The 18,531-nt window shown below is 34.2% G+C and overlaps 1 protein-coding gene across 1 annotated transcript in view; it reads left to right on the top strand.

Annotated features, from left to right (window-relative positions):
• LOC127860766 (cAMP-specific 3',5'-cyclic phosphodiesterase 4C-like) overlaps positions 1 to 14,440 on the top strand; it is a 505,962-nt gene extending 491,522 nt beyond the window's left edge. The window contains exons 11-17 of the mRNA XM_052399042.1: positions 8,867 to 9,072; positions 9,785 to 9,883; positions 10,449 to 10,613; positions 11,569 to 11,668; positions 12,802 to 13,079; positions 13,519 to 13,701; positions 14,129 to 14,440. Of these exons, the coding sequence (XP_052255002.1) occupies positions 8,867 to 9,072; positions 9,785 to 9,883; positions 10,449 to 10,613; positions 11,569 to 11,668; positions 12,802 to 13,079; positions 13,519 to 13,701; positions 14,129 to 14,440 (1,343 nt within the window). The remainder of the gene's footprint in view (positions 1 to 8,866; positions 9,073 to 9,784; positions 9,884 to 10,448; positions 10,614 to 11,568; positions 11,669 to 12,801; positions 13,080 to 13,518; positions 13,702 to 14,128) is intronic.
• The last annotated feature ends 4,091 nt before the right edge of the window (positions 14,441 to 18,531 follow it).

The following is an 18,531-nucleotide window of genomic DNA, read 5'->3' as shown; positions in this document are numbered from 1 at the left end:
ACATAACAAAATTATATGAGCCAGGAGCCAAACTCAGGGGAAGTAGGTCTTATAATATATGTGTGCACAGTGTGGTCTCATATAAACCTGTTCAAAGCATAATCAGGGACGACACTTTCTGCTTTTCTGCCTTGACTTGATATTTGTTAATTTGAAGAGATTTCCTATAAAGGAAAAATAGACCATAAAAGCAGAGAATGTCCTTGATTAGCCTGTGTGACTGCACAGGCTATTCTGGTATGATACTTCACGCTCATGCATTAAGCCCCATTTTCCTAGAGCACAGCTTATATTATGCCCCCCTTCAAAGAAGAGGGGTATATTGTTTTGCTTATGTCAGTCCGTCCGTCCGTATGTCTGTCCACCAGATGTTTTCCGCATGATAACTCAAGAACGCTAAGGCCTAGGATCATGAAACTTCATAGGTACATTGATCATGACTCGCAGATGACCCCTATTGATTTTCAGGTCACTAGGTCAAAGGTCACGGTGATCCGAAATAGTAAAATGGTTTCCAGATGATAACTCAAGAACGCTTATGCCTAGGATCATATAACTTCATAGATACGTTGATCATGACTCGCAGATGACCCCTATTGATTTTCAGGTCACTAGGTCAAAGGTCAAGGTCACGGTGACCCGAAATAGTAAAATGGTTTCCGGATGATAACTCAAGAACGCTTATGCCTAGGATCATGAAACTTCATAGGTACATTGATCATGACTTACAGATGACGCCTATTGATTTTCAGGTCACTAGGTCAAAGGTCAAGGTCACAGTGACATGAAATAGTAAAATGGTTTCCGGATGATAACTCAAGAACGCTTATTCCTAGATTCATGAAACTTCATAGGTACATTGAACATGACTCGCAGATGACCCTTAATGATTTTCAGGTCACTAGGTCAAAGGTCAAGATCACGGTGACTCAACTTAGAAAAATGGTTTCCGGATGATAACTCAAGAACGCTTACGCCTAGGATCATGAAACTTCATAGGTACATTGATCATGACTCGCAGATGACCCCTATTGACTTTCAGGTCACTAGGTCAAAGGTCAAGGTCACGATGACTTGACACAGTAAAATGGTTTCCGGATGACAACACAAGAAAGCTTACGCCTAGGATCATGAAACGTCATAGGTACATTGATCATGACTCGCAGATGACCCCTATTGATTTTCAGGTCACTAGGTCAAAGATCAAGGTCACAGTGCCAAAAAACGTATTCACACAATGGCTGCCACTACAACTGACAGCCCATATGGGGGGCATGCATGTTTTACAAACAGCCCTTGTTTACTTATATTTTCTATTGAATGAAAAGGTTGAGCAGCAAAAGCTCAGTGACTTTTCTTACTTCATCAGATGTCGTAATGATCGAAGTGAAATGCCTGAGAGCTTACTCAATGCAATGAGGTTTGTTCATGTAATATGATAATTTCCATTCTTCTGTATGCATAAATAATCAACTCTTAGTTTGAATATCACCCTTCAGCAAATTATTACTTGGTATCTAACACACAAAACTTTCATTTTTAACATTCATTTATTGGTTTCAAAATTTTAGAAAAGTCACAAAAAACAAGCAAAAGACACTGAACAGTTTTTCTAATTGCCTTAATGATTTATGAAACATAACCAACAGACCAGAGTGGTCACCTAGGCAAAATTGTCATGCCTGGCAACATTTAAAAATAAATTATTCCTAAGTATTAGTCTCTCTAGCAACTAAAATATAGCTTATTTAGTTCCTTTTATAGGTCAAAATTGTTTGTTTTTAACACAGCCACGTTGCTAACGAACTAGCGACGATTGGTGAAAGCTAACGACCTAATTTATCTCCTGCACAGCGTCCCTACGTATTTTCTACGTCATGGTGATGTGTCAAAACATACACGTATTAAGTGACAGGAGATTTGTTAAAAATATACTGGTGTGTATATTGAATATGAAATTTAAGAATGATCTTAACTTAAATTGACTTATTGATTCAGCCGGACCAATGCAATTTTTTCAAAGTTTGATCATTGTTTTTAATAATTATAGAGCCAACACCAATTGGAACTTCATTGTATTTATAAATATTTGTTTTATTATTGTGACATAAAATGAACAATAAATGTATGAGTAATAGTTGTAAAAATAAAATATGTAGTACTTGTATTACTTATTTTTTTCCGACAAATCATGTCTTTGGAATAATAGTCCAGAACAATAAGTCAAATTATTACATAAAAAAAATATATAAAAAAATAAGAATAGACCAATACATTGCTTCGCAACATGATTGGTTATGTAAAAAATGAACCAGATCAGTAACTGTACTATTTCATTGGGGCAATAGCTTCTAGACACTCACATGTACAGTATTGCAGGTGACCATTTTTTAGAGCCATTTAAGCTTCAACTACAATACACCAAAGCACCGAGATTTGTCCTCATAGCACACAATTAAACAGTTACCTTATTTATCATATACATTTGATTATTTGAATGAAATGTTCTGAAAACTTGGTTTGAATGAGTGAAGTTTATTAAGTAAGATACTGATAAACCGCTTTCAAAGTAACAATTTATTCACACATTAATCTGCTTTCTTCACAGAAGTCTATCATGAACATTGGATAATTTGACCCAAAATGTTCTCATGGGATATCCTGTTGAAAGTTTCAGCATAGTACTATATGTTTATGTGTGATTTATGTTTAGATCTTATGTAGGTTGTACAGTGAAATCTGATGTCAACCCAACTTCTGTGTTAAACAAACAAAAGCGTTAGATTTTCCATCAATATTTTTTGACATCATCATCATCAGGTAGCAGCAGCAGCAGTATTATAACTACTATGATGATCATTGACAACAACAACATATTCATATCCTTCTTAAAACATTTTCCTTGTCTGCATAGCAACATTATTGTCATAATTACAGTTAATTTACCCCCTCATAATCAGAACAGCAAACAATTGAATCTTCACTCATCCAACTTTGATCCATGTACTAAATGTCACGTTGTCTACAATGAATATTAAAGAATGCAGTAATGACAACAGTGCTGAATATTATGTTGATCTTACTGACAATTAGGATTTTGATTATGTTGTTGTTGTTTGTACATTGTAATAATATGGGTGTGATTATTGTGATGCTGGGAAAGAGGAAGATAAAGAGAAAGAGGAGGATCCAGGTGTTTTACCACTGAAAACCACTTCTATTTTGTAATTGCTGAAACCAAATATCAAATGCACAGCACGCATTAAATAAAAAATGCGTTTAAAGCCTGGTTGACACCAAAGTGTGCTGTTAAGTTTCAACCCCATTTACACCAAAGTATGTTTACCTAATTAGTGACTACAATTCTTGTCAAAGTTTAATGTGTTCAAATCTTTTTTAAATTATTTTTGTTAGGTATTATGTTTAGAATGTTTACGTGATATTGATACAATAATGTTTAGAAAACCCCATTCCTATCATCTACTTATCATCATGTTTGATACACTTTCATACAAATTGGGTTTGTTGGTTATCTTTGGACTAAGTTATCTCTAGAACATCCACATGATGCTATTCAGCAAAAAGTGCACACACATACGTACATTCCCGACATTTGCCTTGAGACTAATTACTCTCATTAAACTCAAATGTGTTTTGTTTACTTGGAACTTAAAATAAATTATTTAATTTTAAACAGCGAGTCTTGTCCAATCTTATTGAAAAGAAAATTATGTTGCCTGAAGCGCTGTGATTCCTTGTTGTCAGTATCTATGCTAATTGTTAAATTTTACAACCAATTAAGTCTCAGCTGTGACTGTCTAATAATGAAATCTTTTTCACCATTTTCATGTCTTCAAACTGTATAAACATATGCAGATTGTCTTTGTCTTACAAGGAAATGAATATAAAATTAAGGACACAATTAATAGCAGTTCATCTTGCATGCTTCATAAATCACCCTTCCCTCATGGGTTTTTCACACATGGCAGCTTACCTTAACTTAAGTATGGTAGGTAGTTAGTATAATGAGGTATACGTCCCTTCAGCTGAACAATTTACATTGATAAAAGGCAGTGCTGACGGCAAGCTGCATTCTGATTGGACAAGAAGTCGTTGAGCGAGACGGTGTATAATGCTGGTGTAATATAACATCTGTACGCTTGTCGAAGGAGAATATCTATACACTGGCTATCAGAGAGTGAGGATATATTGTGAGCTGAACTAAGATCTATTCATTTGCTGAACGCACATAGTTATATTTTAATATTAACTCTTAGAAGTGAATGAGACACTGGGTTGTGAACAAAAAACTAATTAAACTAAATTAAGCATTTCTGTTTCATAACTGAACTTGTGACAGTTGCATATAAAGTATTTGATATTATTGATAAAAATATTAATAGTGATTTGAACTGTTAAGAGTGGAGTGGAGAAAGTGGAAAAAAGTATTTTGAACCTGTGGACATCAAGGCTTCTAATGTACATTCCCGACGTGAAAAGGTTGTATTGCCGTGGACATTTATTATCTAAAGACTCATGCATACATAGATTTGTGGATACTATGGTACCAAACCAAGAAGAATTTATATCCAAAAGCACCATGGGGGTGTACTCTGCGCCAGATAACCGTAACGTGTTGTGTCCCATCTATTTCAACTTCACATGTAAGTAACTGTAAAAGACTGAATTTCATAAACTCCAACCAATAGCAAGCGTTGTGAATTCTGGTAGTCGGTGATCATAATTTCATGGCCTCTTATTAATAATTATAATAATTAATTGAACAAATTTAGTCTGAGTTTTATTTTCACTTATGAAATCATTAAAAAAAAAAATGGTCATAACTGTGTAAATATTTGTGTTTTAGTTTAGTTGGATGACCCAAATTTCAAGCCAACATATTTGTTATGCAATTACAATAACAATTACGATTGATTTCACACCTTTACACATTTTCGGATGTCTTTATCAGTCAATGAGCTGCACACGATTTGGAAGAACTGTTAGCCAGTCATAAGGCTTGGGGGTTATTAATAATAAGTGATGGGTTCTTAATAGGACATTATAATTGGGTGTCAATTGTAATTGTCCATTATTTGTCAGTTATAAGATGGATTAATGTTAAATGGTGCAGTGGAACTATTGAACATTGCTTTAATCTCTTTGCACTTGTTATTTACAATGACATTAAATAACAGCTTTGCAATTGATATTCGATCTAAGTATTAAGTTTACTGGCTAACTAAAACTTGGTTAATATCAATTTTCATGTACCAATCATAAATATTGCCTGAATTAAACTTCATATATACTTTAGTTTGTTTAAGATTTTCTAAACAATGGAGCAAAAAGCTACATTCCTTTTAGTCATAATTTTTATAACACTATTTGTTAGCTATTAACCTAAAGTAGACCATTGTTCAAGAATAGTGCAGGGCCAGTTCATTCAAACATGATATACAGTATTGAAGTGGAACCTTTGAAAGTGTCATGACAACACTTAAGTAAGTGGGTCAACTGAGGAAGCTTTGCATGCTCTTGACCCTGGACTGTCATAAGCACTCTAGGCCTATTGATAACTCTATCTCATAAAAAACCTTTAAAATAATGTTCGTAAAAAAAACAACACTCATTTCTTTCATCAGCACTTATAATCCATCGATAACTAGCTAATGAAAACTGAAAAAGCACTGCAGTTATTCAACTAGCATTCAAGGACAATGTTTTGTCAGAGACTGTATTTAAATTAATCATTGGGAAAACACAACAATGGCAGATATTACTCCTTAAGCGCTATATTATGAATGTAATGCATAAAAACTGCTGAATTTTACAATTTTCTTAGAAAATAAAACTGTGGTTCAGTATACAATTCTATTAATTATAATATTTTTTTAGATTTTTTGTGGCAATTTATCTTTTAAATATTAAGTACTTCATTGTAATTTGCTATATGGATTACTAAGTATAATGCACAGTCTGTACAGTATGCTAAAAGAAAGGTGTTAAACAGAGTATATTGTTTTTTGGTAAGATTGTTTCCTTTATATATTTATTGCATGTAATTTATCATTATTATGGGCTGGCAGAAATATATATATATATCAGGCGTTTTAATGTCTGCATGCTAGTTCAATGGAGCTGGTAGATCTATTTTAGTTCACCACGTTGTTTATCAAAAAAATAAGTGTCATTATTCAGTCAAGTGGTTGAAATTTAAGGACCTAGAGAAAAGCTTTTATCTTTAGCAAACATTAACTGGAACAAAATATTGGCCAGGCAAGGGAACTATCAATGTAATGCATAGAAGAAGAAACTTGAGTAAAAAGGTTTTGGTATAGAACTGTGACAGTCATTAGCAAAGGCAATATATCTAGATTTATAATGCATGTTATCTGCTTCTATTGGACTCCGGAGACACTTATTCCTGTGGCAGCTCATGATCACGTTCTCGCATAATTCTTTTTATCAGGAAACCTTGAATGCGTTCTAATGACGGAGGAAGACCTAGAAATGTCTAATACTGTGTCTTTAAAAAGAGTGACCTTTACAGAAAATTATAAATGAGATAATTTGGAGAGGCTGTAAAATGTTTTTAAGATGCAATAATAATTGTGACATTTGCAAATACAAATTAGGCAAATAATGATGTCAGCTTGGTTCTGAAAGAAGTAAAATACAAACAGAATTGTAATTGAGTTTTTATAATTGAGGTAATGTGAACAACTTTGTACTTTATAAAGACTCTTTGATAGTGTTTTTTGAAAGTGACAGCTTTGCCCCCTCCCCATGATTACCCTCAAATTTGACAGGAGAAGCTTTGTCAACATACCTGATGCAATTGGACTCCAATCAGAACATTATGCCTTCTATATCAGCAATGTGTATCCACAGGGGACCTTCCAATACTTTCACACTTCATTGGAAGCCATTATTCCCTTTCTCTACCTTTCCAATACTTTCATAATCATCTCATTGATGGTAAAATAGTCATTGGAAAAGCATTGCTTATAGTCAGATTACCTATAAGGTACAAGTGTAGGTGGGAGTTGGCATCATTTTCGCAGTGGACATAGAAGTTATACATCTAAGACTGTTGGTTTAAATGCTGCCTGTGGAAAATATCTAGTTAATGAGGCATACAGGACTTGTAGAATAAATAAAAGCTTATGTAAAGCATAAGCAAAATATTATTAATAGGATGATCGAACGTCGAAACAGTAATGGAAGTGTTGGAATATTCATTTTTCAAGGGAATAAAGCCATTTGGCATAAAGGTTTGCTATTTACAAACATCTTTTTTTCAATTTTATTTCCCTTACTGCTCGTTTAAGATTGTTATTTGTGTGTGTTTAACCCTTTCAGCGCTGGAACCGGATTTTGAAGGCCTTTGCAAACAGTTTGGATCCAGATGAGACGCCACAGAATGTAGCGTCTCATCAGGATCCAAACTGTTTGCTAGTCTGATAGTATTCTTTGAAAAAAATCGAAGAAATGCTAACTTTAGAAATTCAGCAGACAACATTTTAGCAGACGACAAATTTCCCAGCCTGCAATTGGTTAAATTGAATGAATTGTTGCTTTTTTGGGGTAAATTTCAGTAACAATCTGCTGTTTCCTTAACTTTTCCAGTTTTGATTGCTGTCTTTTTATTGTTTAATTAAATTGTCAAAAAATGGATCAGATGTTTGAATTTTTTACCCGACACACTTGATTGACATGTACTTTTTCTGATGTTTGTTCTCTCTCAACTTGCATTTAAACTAACAAAGTCTGTGGCAGTGGGGCACTTCAATTCAGAGTTTTAAAAGCTGGCAATGACGCAAATACTTAGTACTGAAGTGATATCATTTGTATACATTACAAAGCCAGTGGTCGGGTCAGTCCTTGGTCACACACTGGGTGACATGCTCATTCTCTCCGTGGTTTGTAACCGCGTTTTCATTGAGCCTTTATCATCTCATGTGACTTGTTCAAATAGACAAATACTAAACCATTCAGTATTACAATCTTAAACCAAGTTTCAACTTGCAGTTGACACTCTAACCTAATTCAAAACCTCAATTTATCATGTTATGGTAATTTATCAGACAAAGATTTCAAACAAAATGGCTTTCATTGAAAATTGAGGACACATTAATGTATCTTACTCTTCCATTTAACTTTAATAGTTGTGTGTATGTATCAAGGCAAGTTCCTTAAACATGAAAAATGGTTAATAAATTAATTTGCATTTAGCATATTAATATAGCTTTTCATAACATCATAACTCTTAGCAATTACAAAACAGGTGCTGTTTAAAATGTATTTCAAATGTTGTAGCGGATCTTGATAAAAATAAATCAACTAGTGACACTGACTGAAGACAAAGGTCACATTTAAAGACCATTGTAACCTTTCTCCTGTTTGCAATAAAGTCCCATTAATATTATTGTATTGTTGCTTATATAATAGATTAAAAAGACCCATACATATTGTATTGTTACTTATATAATAGATTAAATAAGTCCCATTTATATAATGGTTTTTAACTTATATAAAAGAGTAAACCTGTTTAACACCTTGTATAAGAGATAATTGGGTCACAAAAAAAACCCACTTCTTTGCAGATAATGGTGTTACAGATCAATAGAATCCACAAGCACATGTGCCCAATTTCAGGGTATATAAATATACACTGATGATGTTGCATAATGTAAACCAATAATCCTGCATTCATGAACTTTATGTACACATGTTTTTTGTTGAAAAGGACAAAACAGAGGCTAGGTACTGGTTGACTATATAGGGGAAGAAAACTTATGGACATTAAGACAGTTTGATATTTTGTCACCAGTTAAACATTCTGAAATCTGTCCCATTGCAGACAAACAACAAGAGCTTGATATTCCATCCTTCAAGATAGAAGAGAATGAGCCAAACATTAAAGAAAAGGAGAAACAGAAGGACACAGGGAAACGACGTCCTATGACCCAGATAACCGGGGTTCGTAAACTCAAACACACTAATAGCTTCACTGGGCAAGTTCCAAAGTACGGCGTCGAAACACCTCATAAAGAAGAGCTTGGAAAGGTACTTGCATGTGTTGAGATTGAGACAGATCTCAATGGAAATTGCATCATTGAGACAGATCTCAATGGAAATTGCATCATTGAGACAGATCTCAATGGAAATTGCATCATTGAGACAGATCTCAATGGAAATTGCATCATTGAGACAGATCTCAATGGACATTGCATCATTGAGACAGATCTCAATGGAAATTGCATCATTAAGACAGATCTCTATGGAAATTGCATCATTGGATGGATTGTCAAACTATGATACATTATTTAAAAGATTTAAAGTTTATGTATAAACCAAGGGACCTTTATGTGTGATGAATTTGTGATTGTTAACTGGAGTTGAAATGTACTCATATTTGGTTTGAAATAAAAACACTTGAACAATATAGTTATAAATTATAAATGAGAGCTTTATGTAACATTAAGTATAACGTTCCAGATTGCAGACATTCAGACCTAGAATATATAACTTCCTCGCTGAAGTTTTATCGTGATCTGCATGTTGATTAGCAATGATGATGCGCTTCCAGAGTGTTTATCATGATCTAGAAATGTTAGTGCATTTAACATTTATAGCTGATGTAAGGCTCTAACAAAAGGTTAATAAAAAATATCCCTGACGAGTCCTGAAAGTGTGTCAGCTTATGATTTTGCGATATTGATTCGAGGAAGTTTTTTAGTTTCATCTTTGTGACAGAAAATGTTTTATTCTCTTACAGCTGCTGAATGATATAGACAAATGGGGCGTGGATATGTTCAAAATTGCAGAATACTCCAACAAAAGACCTCTTACATGTGTTACCTATAAAATATTCCAGGTAACTTGGATTTTATGTTCTCAGTTCTTATCTGATACCAACATTCCATGGTAATGTATCTGGGTTAAGTTTAAGTGGGATATTTACATATATCTTACGGTTGTGTCATTCATATTGTCATTATAAATTCGTATTGAACTGTACAAGAACCAGTAAAGCAATTACTTCAATTATTAATGAAGCTGAGAAATATTATTGATTAATAATTTGCTAAAATTAAACTTTAATATTTTTATGCTGTTTTCATAATTTAACCCTTTCCCACTCAGAGGCAAAGTGAAAATGGCTATGTGCAAACAGCATTAAACAACAACAGCCTGGGAGTAACTCACAGTCTGTTCAGGTTTTATGCTGTTTGCTGCTCTTCAGTATCTTAGGGTTGGAAATGAAGCCTTTTAAACTTGAATCTAGTAAGAGAGATCTTAAATTTCATTTAACTTTCTGAGGGAATAAAAACACGTCAAAATACGTATGGAAGTGGTAAAGGGATAAATTTCTGCAACGTTTTCAATATCCTATTTAGCTAAATAGCTAATACCACATGTATTTTTCTTCTCATTTTCAGGATAGAAACTTATGCAACATTTTCAATATCCCCTCTACCACACTGATCACTTATCTCATGCATCTCGAGGATCACTATCACGCTGACGTTCCATATCACAACTGCATCCACGCAGCAGACGTCACGCAGTCTACACATGTTCTCCTCTCTGCTCAAGCTCTTGAGGTAAATATAAGTTGCATTTTCATTGGTCTAAATTAATAAAAAAACAAAAAGCTTTTATTTCTTTTGTCAAACATTGGTATACCCCGCTTTTTCATAGACTGAAAAATAATTGTAATTTTTACGAAGCTTCACTTACATTTACAGCCATAAGAAATGGTCTGCACATTTTTTTAAACATACCCCTCCTATAAGTTCTTTGTTTGATTAACAGCTTTTTCTGGTTATTTTGTAATACGAAGAGAAATTCTGCTTGCCCTAGCAGTCGAATAGCTTCTGTAGAAATCAAGCTGTGTCTGGCCTAGTATAATTCCTTAAGTAAGGAGTTATTTTAAGTACCTGCAAATTGTAGATCAACAATTCAACAGTCATTGACTTTGTTCAGGAATGTTTTTAAACTCTAAAAATGTTTAACCACTTTACACGCAATAGTCGGGCCAACACACTTTGTCTTTGTTTTTGAAATCTCTGATATTTTTTTATCACTTCATATTTATATAATTATTGTTAGAGTGTTTAGTGATCAATGTGTCATATGACCCCGATAACTGTTGGTTAATCTGGGGGCAATGATCTATTAGAAAGTCTGGGGCTTGAAGAATTGAGAGAAATATCAGAGATAAGCCTCATAGGAGGCCATGTAAATTGGTGAGAAACTTGTAAGGTTCAAGTCATTGACACTGGAACAACGTCTGCTTAGAATGTTGATTCCTTTCGTACATAGTGTTTGTGTCTTTTCAAACGCTTTTGTTTGTCAGTTTGTTAAAGTATATGATGTTATTCACAGATAGTATGACGCAATGATGGGAATAGCTTACTGACAAAGATATCATTTGTTGACAGATATAAGAGACCATGTCAGCGTTAACTGTTACTATTTCTTACAAACAGAAGTTAGCATATTAGCATGTGTTAACAGAATAATTATTGTAGCAAACATGTTGTTGTTTATTTTCAGAATGTCTTCACCGACTTAGAGATTTTGGCTGCCATTTTTGCTAGTGCCATTCATGACGTAGATCACCCAGGCGTCACAAACCAGTTCCTTATCAATACAAGTATGTAGCCGTTCAATGTTGTTTACTTTCAACAAATAAAATACTGTATTGTTGCCTTCTGCTGATAATCAATGGACTACTGATGATAATAATCTGACTCTATATTTTGCTTCAGTTCAGTACAAACAGTGTTATTTCAGATAATCAAATTATTGGTTTAGTTAGGTACATATTTCGGTCAACTTGTTCGGGTCATTGACAGAGGACAGTTTGCTCACTAACTATTGAATTCTTATGCCTGATGGTATTGTGCACATGTTTGTGTAGTAAAATAGTTTACATTAACCTCATTTTTCTTGTACTTGATTGACAATAGTGTTTTTATGGGGGATCTTTTATACGTCTGCCCGAGTTTGTTGTACAGATCTCTGATAAAACCTTCCTGAAACTTGGCATCGGTTCCATGCATTATCCATTGTGCCTCACACTATAGCCATGTCTGCACATACGCATTCCTTGGGCTTTTCGGCTTTGTATTGAATTCCCACACTGTTTAAGCTATTCTACATTAACCTCAGTATTTTTGCCAATAATATTGATCAACCTAAATGTATGAAGTATTGTTTTAAAAAACAATGGGCTGAAGAGTATGTCCTTGCCTTTTGTCATATTTACATCTTGCCATATAAACACACCCTATTGCACAGCCAACAAAATGTCGTGATATTCTATAGTCCATACTTATTTGATCTTACCTAAGTATTGTGTAGGTTAGACAACAGTAAATTGTTGGCAGCACCTATAGAACTTTGGTCATCAGATGCCATCAATAAGACATTTGAGACAATATTTGTAACTACTGAATGTTGAACATTTTGCCATTTTCTCGCTGTTATGAATTGTTTTTGGTTTGTATACCCCATATGACGTAGGTTTAACAAATACTAGTTTTGGGGCCTCTTTTTCTAACTCTCAAAAATTATTGCAAATATTTTTCATTTCAAAGGTAACATTAGACTTCAAGTACTTGTGTTTCTGTTTAAAACAAAGAGTAATCATGTTTATTTGAATATTTAATTGCCATTTAGTGGCAATTGTAAGGACTGGGAGAGGTCTGTTCACCTAACAAACTTTGTCTTAACTAATCCTTATCTTACAAATGACCTTGCTAACAATTCTGCCCTCGTGTTCAGGTTCAGAGTTGGCGCTGATGTACAACGACGAGTCTGTACTGGAGAACCACCATCTGGCTGTGGCATTCAAGCTGCTCCAGGAGGAGAACTGTGACATCTTCGTGAACCTGAGCAAGAAGCAACGGCAGACGCTGCGCAAGATGTGCATTGACATGGTACTGGCGACTGACATGTCCAAGCACATGACACTTCTTGCTGACCTGAAGACAATGGTTGAGACTAAGAAGGTCGCAGGGTCGGGCGTGTTGCTGCTAGACAACTATCAAGATCGAATTCAGGTAATTACTCTTTAAAATGTTTTTTCTTTGTTTGTGGTGTGTTTTCCATTAAAGTAAATATTTAAGAATAGGTTATTTAATGAATTTAAAAATGTAATGTGATCTAAAAGGGGTATTAACAAAAGATGTCTTCAAACTATTTATTTTATGAATGCATTTTTGTCTCTCTTTCTCTCTTCTTAATTAGTGCTTTATTCTTTTTGCACAATCTATTAACATTTATTTAAGGGGAAAAGAGCAATATAGGACCTTAAATGTGTACAGTTGAGCCTCTTATTAGATATGTCAGACACGATTTTCCCAATACCTATAAACATTCACACATTTTTCATGACTGAACCGTGATCCAACAACCACGCAAACAAACTCGTTATCAGTCATTTAGTAGTTCATAGCCATTTACTGAAGCATGATTATCACATTTTCTTGTTCTTATCAGGTCCTCCAAAACATGGTGCACTGTGCGGACCTGAGCAACCCCACAAAGCCGCTGGGAATCTACCAGAAGTGGCTTGAACGCCTCATGATGGAGTTTTTCAGACAGGGGGACATGGAGCGTGAAAAAGGACTGGACTTGAGTCCAATGTGTGACAAACTAACAGCCACAGTGGAAAAATCACAGGTAATGGGAGTTGCATGAAAATAACCCCCATTGCAAAATGTTTTGAACAAAAAAATGGTAAAATTTTAGTCCTAGAAAATCAAAGCACGTATTTAGTCATAATATTTTTTAGACATCACAAAATAAAATTTTGATATTGACTTGAATGAAAGTCATATACAAGTAAATGTGGAAGCAGTATTTAAACTTGTATAATATCTCCATAATAACCATTAAACTGATGCCGGTAATACCCAGTAGTTGAGTTCTTACACACACTTTTTCCATCTTACCTTAAGCTTGTTTTCTGGATAAATGATACATGAATAATACTTAAAAATTCATTAAAAAATATCCTCTCTAAATGTATCTCTACCTACATATATATCCATTAGAAAATACAATACCAAATGTACCCTCTCTAAATGTACTTCTGTTTTTCTTGCAGGTGGGTTTTATTGACTACATCCTCCACCCATTGTGGGAGACCTGGGCGGACCTGGTATACCCAGATGCGCAGGAAATACTTGATCAGGTCGAGGAAAACCGTGACTTCTACCAAAGTATGATCCCCATAAGCCCGTCAACAAGTTTCTCCAACACAAAACCAGCCGAGGATCGAACCCCAGAAAGCAAATTTCAGTTTGACATTGAAGAGGAGAAATCGAATTCAGGGGATCACAAAGATTCAGAACATTTTGTGAAACATTCAGAGAACGCCACTAACTCATTGACTGGACAAAATAGCGGAAACCACTAGCGCTCTGTCTTGCGTATATTTCCTTAGCATTCTAGTAGTTTTGGCTTCTGGATATTGCAGTGGTGCAAATTGTGATATTAGGTGAACCGTACATATTCCAGTGACAGGCTGTGTAGCGGAGGGTTAAGGCGATGTTCGCATCTCCAGGAAATGTGACTCTGTAGCAGAATCCGCGCCATGTTCGGCGCAGGGAAACTAGCTGTGATCTACAAACTCTGGCCTATAGTGGCTCAATTCCAAGAAGCCCAACAGTGGTAAAAGTAATTCCGTTGGACTAGAAAGGAATCACTGAAGACATTCTTCTCAGGGAGATTGGTTCCTTACTTTATTGTTATCACATTATGTTGTGATTGGTTTCAGACTATATGTGACTGATTTCACACTATTTTGTGATTGATTTTATTAGCATGGCAACTGTGGCGCAGTTTCACTGTGAAGTGCTTTCCAAACATAGGTTGTCAGTTGAAATGAACTGGGACTTCCATCTGTTGTTGACAGACCTTGCAAGATTCTATACTGAAATAGGGTCAATTTGTTCAATTCATTATCTTGTATGTCTTGAAAAAGGCAATGCATTGAGGAAAATCTGAACACCACTACTTTAGCATAGTACTTTTAATGTAAAAAATCATCAGATTATTGTTGTTTGTTTGTTACTTGTGAATAATGTTCACTATTATACGATTTTGCTGAATTAAGCCAACCTTTACCTTTTGTACACAATAAACAAGAAGAAGTGGTTAGTAAACACTTTAATGCCAGTTTACCTAAAAAACTTTGCCCCTATAATTAGCGGTCATTTAATTGCAACTTGAGCCCTTTACAGGCTAGTACTATTTTGTATTTAAATAAACTCTAATGCAGAAATAAATTAATTAAAATATGTGATTACTGAAAAACACAATATTCTAGTTGATGTTAGCTTTCTAGTTGTTAGTGACTTTTTTGCCTCTTGGCAAGCTGTTTTCTTGTTTTGTGCATTGTTGTTTTAATCAACATTTTATCATCATATATACATAGTTGTCATTTTTAAATTATTAGTTAATTATATATTTTTAATTGTACAGCATATGTTGTTTATAACATCAAGTACAAGCAGTTTCAAAACTGGTGTAACAGAAACATGTTTGGACTCAATTTCACTATTATTATAATAACTGCTGTTGTGAAGTATGGTCTTATTGTAATGAAAGAAAGAAATGAGATTTACAGTAGTGCCATTAATTAGTAAAGAAACAAATCTGTATCTGTTTAGAACTTAAATAATGTGTAGTAGCAGTATAAGATGTTTGTTACAACATTTGTTTGAAAAATTATTTCATGTGAACAAAATAGTGAATAATATAGTTTTCATTCGAAGTAGTTGAATAGGGGTATTTATGTATTTAGTCAAACATTTGTATTCATGCCATCTGTTTTATACCGGAAAGTTGAAACTTTTGTTTTTTTTCTTTGTGATTTTTTTTCACAATAAGTTTGGTACAGAAGTGTTTAAGCTGCTTTATTCATTCACGGCAACTTTATTTCTGTTCTGACAGTTCAATGCTTGTTATATGTACCTGTCTGAAATCGAAGAAACAAGTCCTTGACAATCACAATACGGTTGCTTTGCATCTATTTTAGACTGTTTGGGTGAAATTTCTGACAGTTTGTCAATACCGTTGTGACATTCAGAATTTAAAATAAAATTCAGTCCAATTCAAAGCTAATCGCCCTGAAATCCATCTGCAAGTTTCTCTGTGATACACAGACAAGTACTAGAAAAGTCACAATTCATTCCCCCTTATCAGCCACTTTGAAATAAAGTTAAAGCCAGAACCAAGTATCTGTAGTAAAATTTTCTGTAGCCAGATACCTGGCTTTGGGCTCTAACACATTTAAACATGTTTGTGGTATAAGATGATTTTGTTACATTGTACCCATGCCATCTTATGCTCTTGTTAATGTGAAAGTACAACAGTTTTTGGTAACTATGCCTAGTTAAGAATAAAAGTGGAAAATTTAAACTTGCTTTGTGTTGTGTTTCGTTTAGTTATAAACAAAATAATTCTGCAAGTACCTGATTGACCAGTTTATTGCCAGAACATATGAGCCATAGTATGCAAAAATGGGTCTTATGCCACATGCAGCCAGCATAGCTTCAGACCAGCCTGCGCAGTATCACAGTTCAGTCATGGTTTTGTATCCTTAACTCTTTCAGTGCTGGAACCGAATTTTGAAGGCCTTTGCAAACAGTTTAGATACAGATGAGACGCCACAGAACGTGGCATCTTATCAGGATCCAAACTGTTTGCTATTCTGATAGTATTCTTTGAAAAAAAATCGAAGAAAATGCTAATTTTAGACATTCAGCAGACAACATTTTAGCAGACGACAAATTTCCCAGCATGCAAAGCGTTAATAGCAGATAGAGTGGCTCCAAACTAGACAGCGTGGATGCGCACACTGGTCTGGAGCTACACTGGCTGCTTATGGCAAAGGACCTGTTTTTGCACGATGTGACTTCTATGCTGGTAAACCTGCAGTCAAAGCGAGAGGATCACATTTTGCAGACTTTAATGAAAGATGTCATATCATAAGCGGAGTGTCTGAAAAAATTCATTATTAATGCTACATTAATGTTATAATTAACAAAGATTGTGCAAGGATAATGGTTAACAAAATGTTTCTCTTTTCATCAAATACAATTTTATTTTTCTGCATATTATAATGATATCATTTTTAAAATGATTTCACATATAGCGCCATGGATGACAAGAAAAAAACATCTATTAGGACTGGGGTCAGATGAAAATGTGATAACTACCAAATTAGGCATTGACATATTATATATTTAACCTAACAATAACCATCAAATTTCATAATATCATAGTTTTGCAAAGCTTATCTTTTGTTTTTGAGATTCTATGCATGTATGTACTTACACACTGCACAACATGATAAGAAAACAAATTAGAACTTCTTAATCTTCAAATTCTTATTCAAGACATTATTTCATCTGGTCAGTCTTATGTCACTTCTGCCCCCATTTATGTTAAGTATTCATTAAAAGTATAACTCCTTGAACACAAGACAGTAACACTTAGCATTAAGGATCTGATCAATAGTATTCATTTAAAGTGTAACTTCTCGAACACAAATAAGGGTATTCATTTGTTGCAAAACTCCTTACAACCAATTACACATAGCATTTAGGAATTAAGTATTCATTTAAGGTAAAATTAGGTGAGCACAAATACCTTCACTAATTGAGGTTTTGATTAAAAGAACAACTGGAACACAAATATATTCACCCATAGCCAAAAGATCTGTAATTATTCGCTTAAAGTAAAACCACTTACATGTAGGGTCTGGATTTTCATTAAAAGTATACAAAGACATACACCAATTTTGGAGTTTATTTAAAGACATTCACACATAACTGAAGGATATGTAAATATTCATGAAATGTACAACCTCTTGAACACAAAGACATTCACACAAAGCCTTAAGGATCCGAGCTGTCCTTGATTGAAAAACTGACCAGCAAATGTATCTCAATCATGATGAAAAGGTACTGCACGTGTGTTATCGGGCTATCAAATCATCAATTAGCCAGAGTTAAAAATGCAAATTGAAAACAGCTTAGAAATCATAGTACTTGTTTATTTTTCCCTTGTTGCTGTAGCACACAATTCGTAACTACATCGTTGAGGTATTTTGAGTATCATGACAAGAATGCGCAAATTTGCAGCACATGAAAAAGCAAAAATATTTATGATAATTTGGATCGAAGTATATTACCAGTAACTGTTACATTATCATGAATAAATAAAAATAAAATCACTTTGTAGAATTCCAAATATTGTGTTGGTTTCATATAGTACATTTATTTCGTGATTGTAGAGTTCTTTGAAACCTGGCAGTGAACAATTAGCAGATTTCAGATTTCTAGCAGGTTAAGGGAGACAACAACAACTCTGATCCATTTAAATCGTAATCTGCATAGATATACCATATGCCTTAGCTGATTGTTACCTCAGAGTTTAATGTTTTCTCACATTAGCTTATATTTGCTTGTGTTGTACAAGCGTCAGCATTGATTAACATAA

This window comes from Dreissena polymorpha, chromosome 15, assembly GCF_020536995.1.
Source record: "Dreissena polymorpha isolate Duluth1 chromosome 15, UMN_Dpol_1.0, whole genome shotgun sequence".
In the NCBI taxonomy this organism is placed as follows: Eukaryota; Metazoa; Mollusca; class Bivalvia; order Myida; family Dreissenidae; genus Dreissena; species Dreissena polymorpha.
This window is presented reverse-complemented; position numbering and strand designations above follow the sequence as displayed.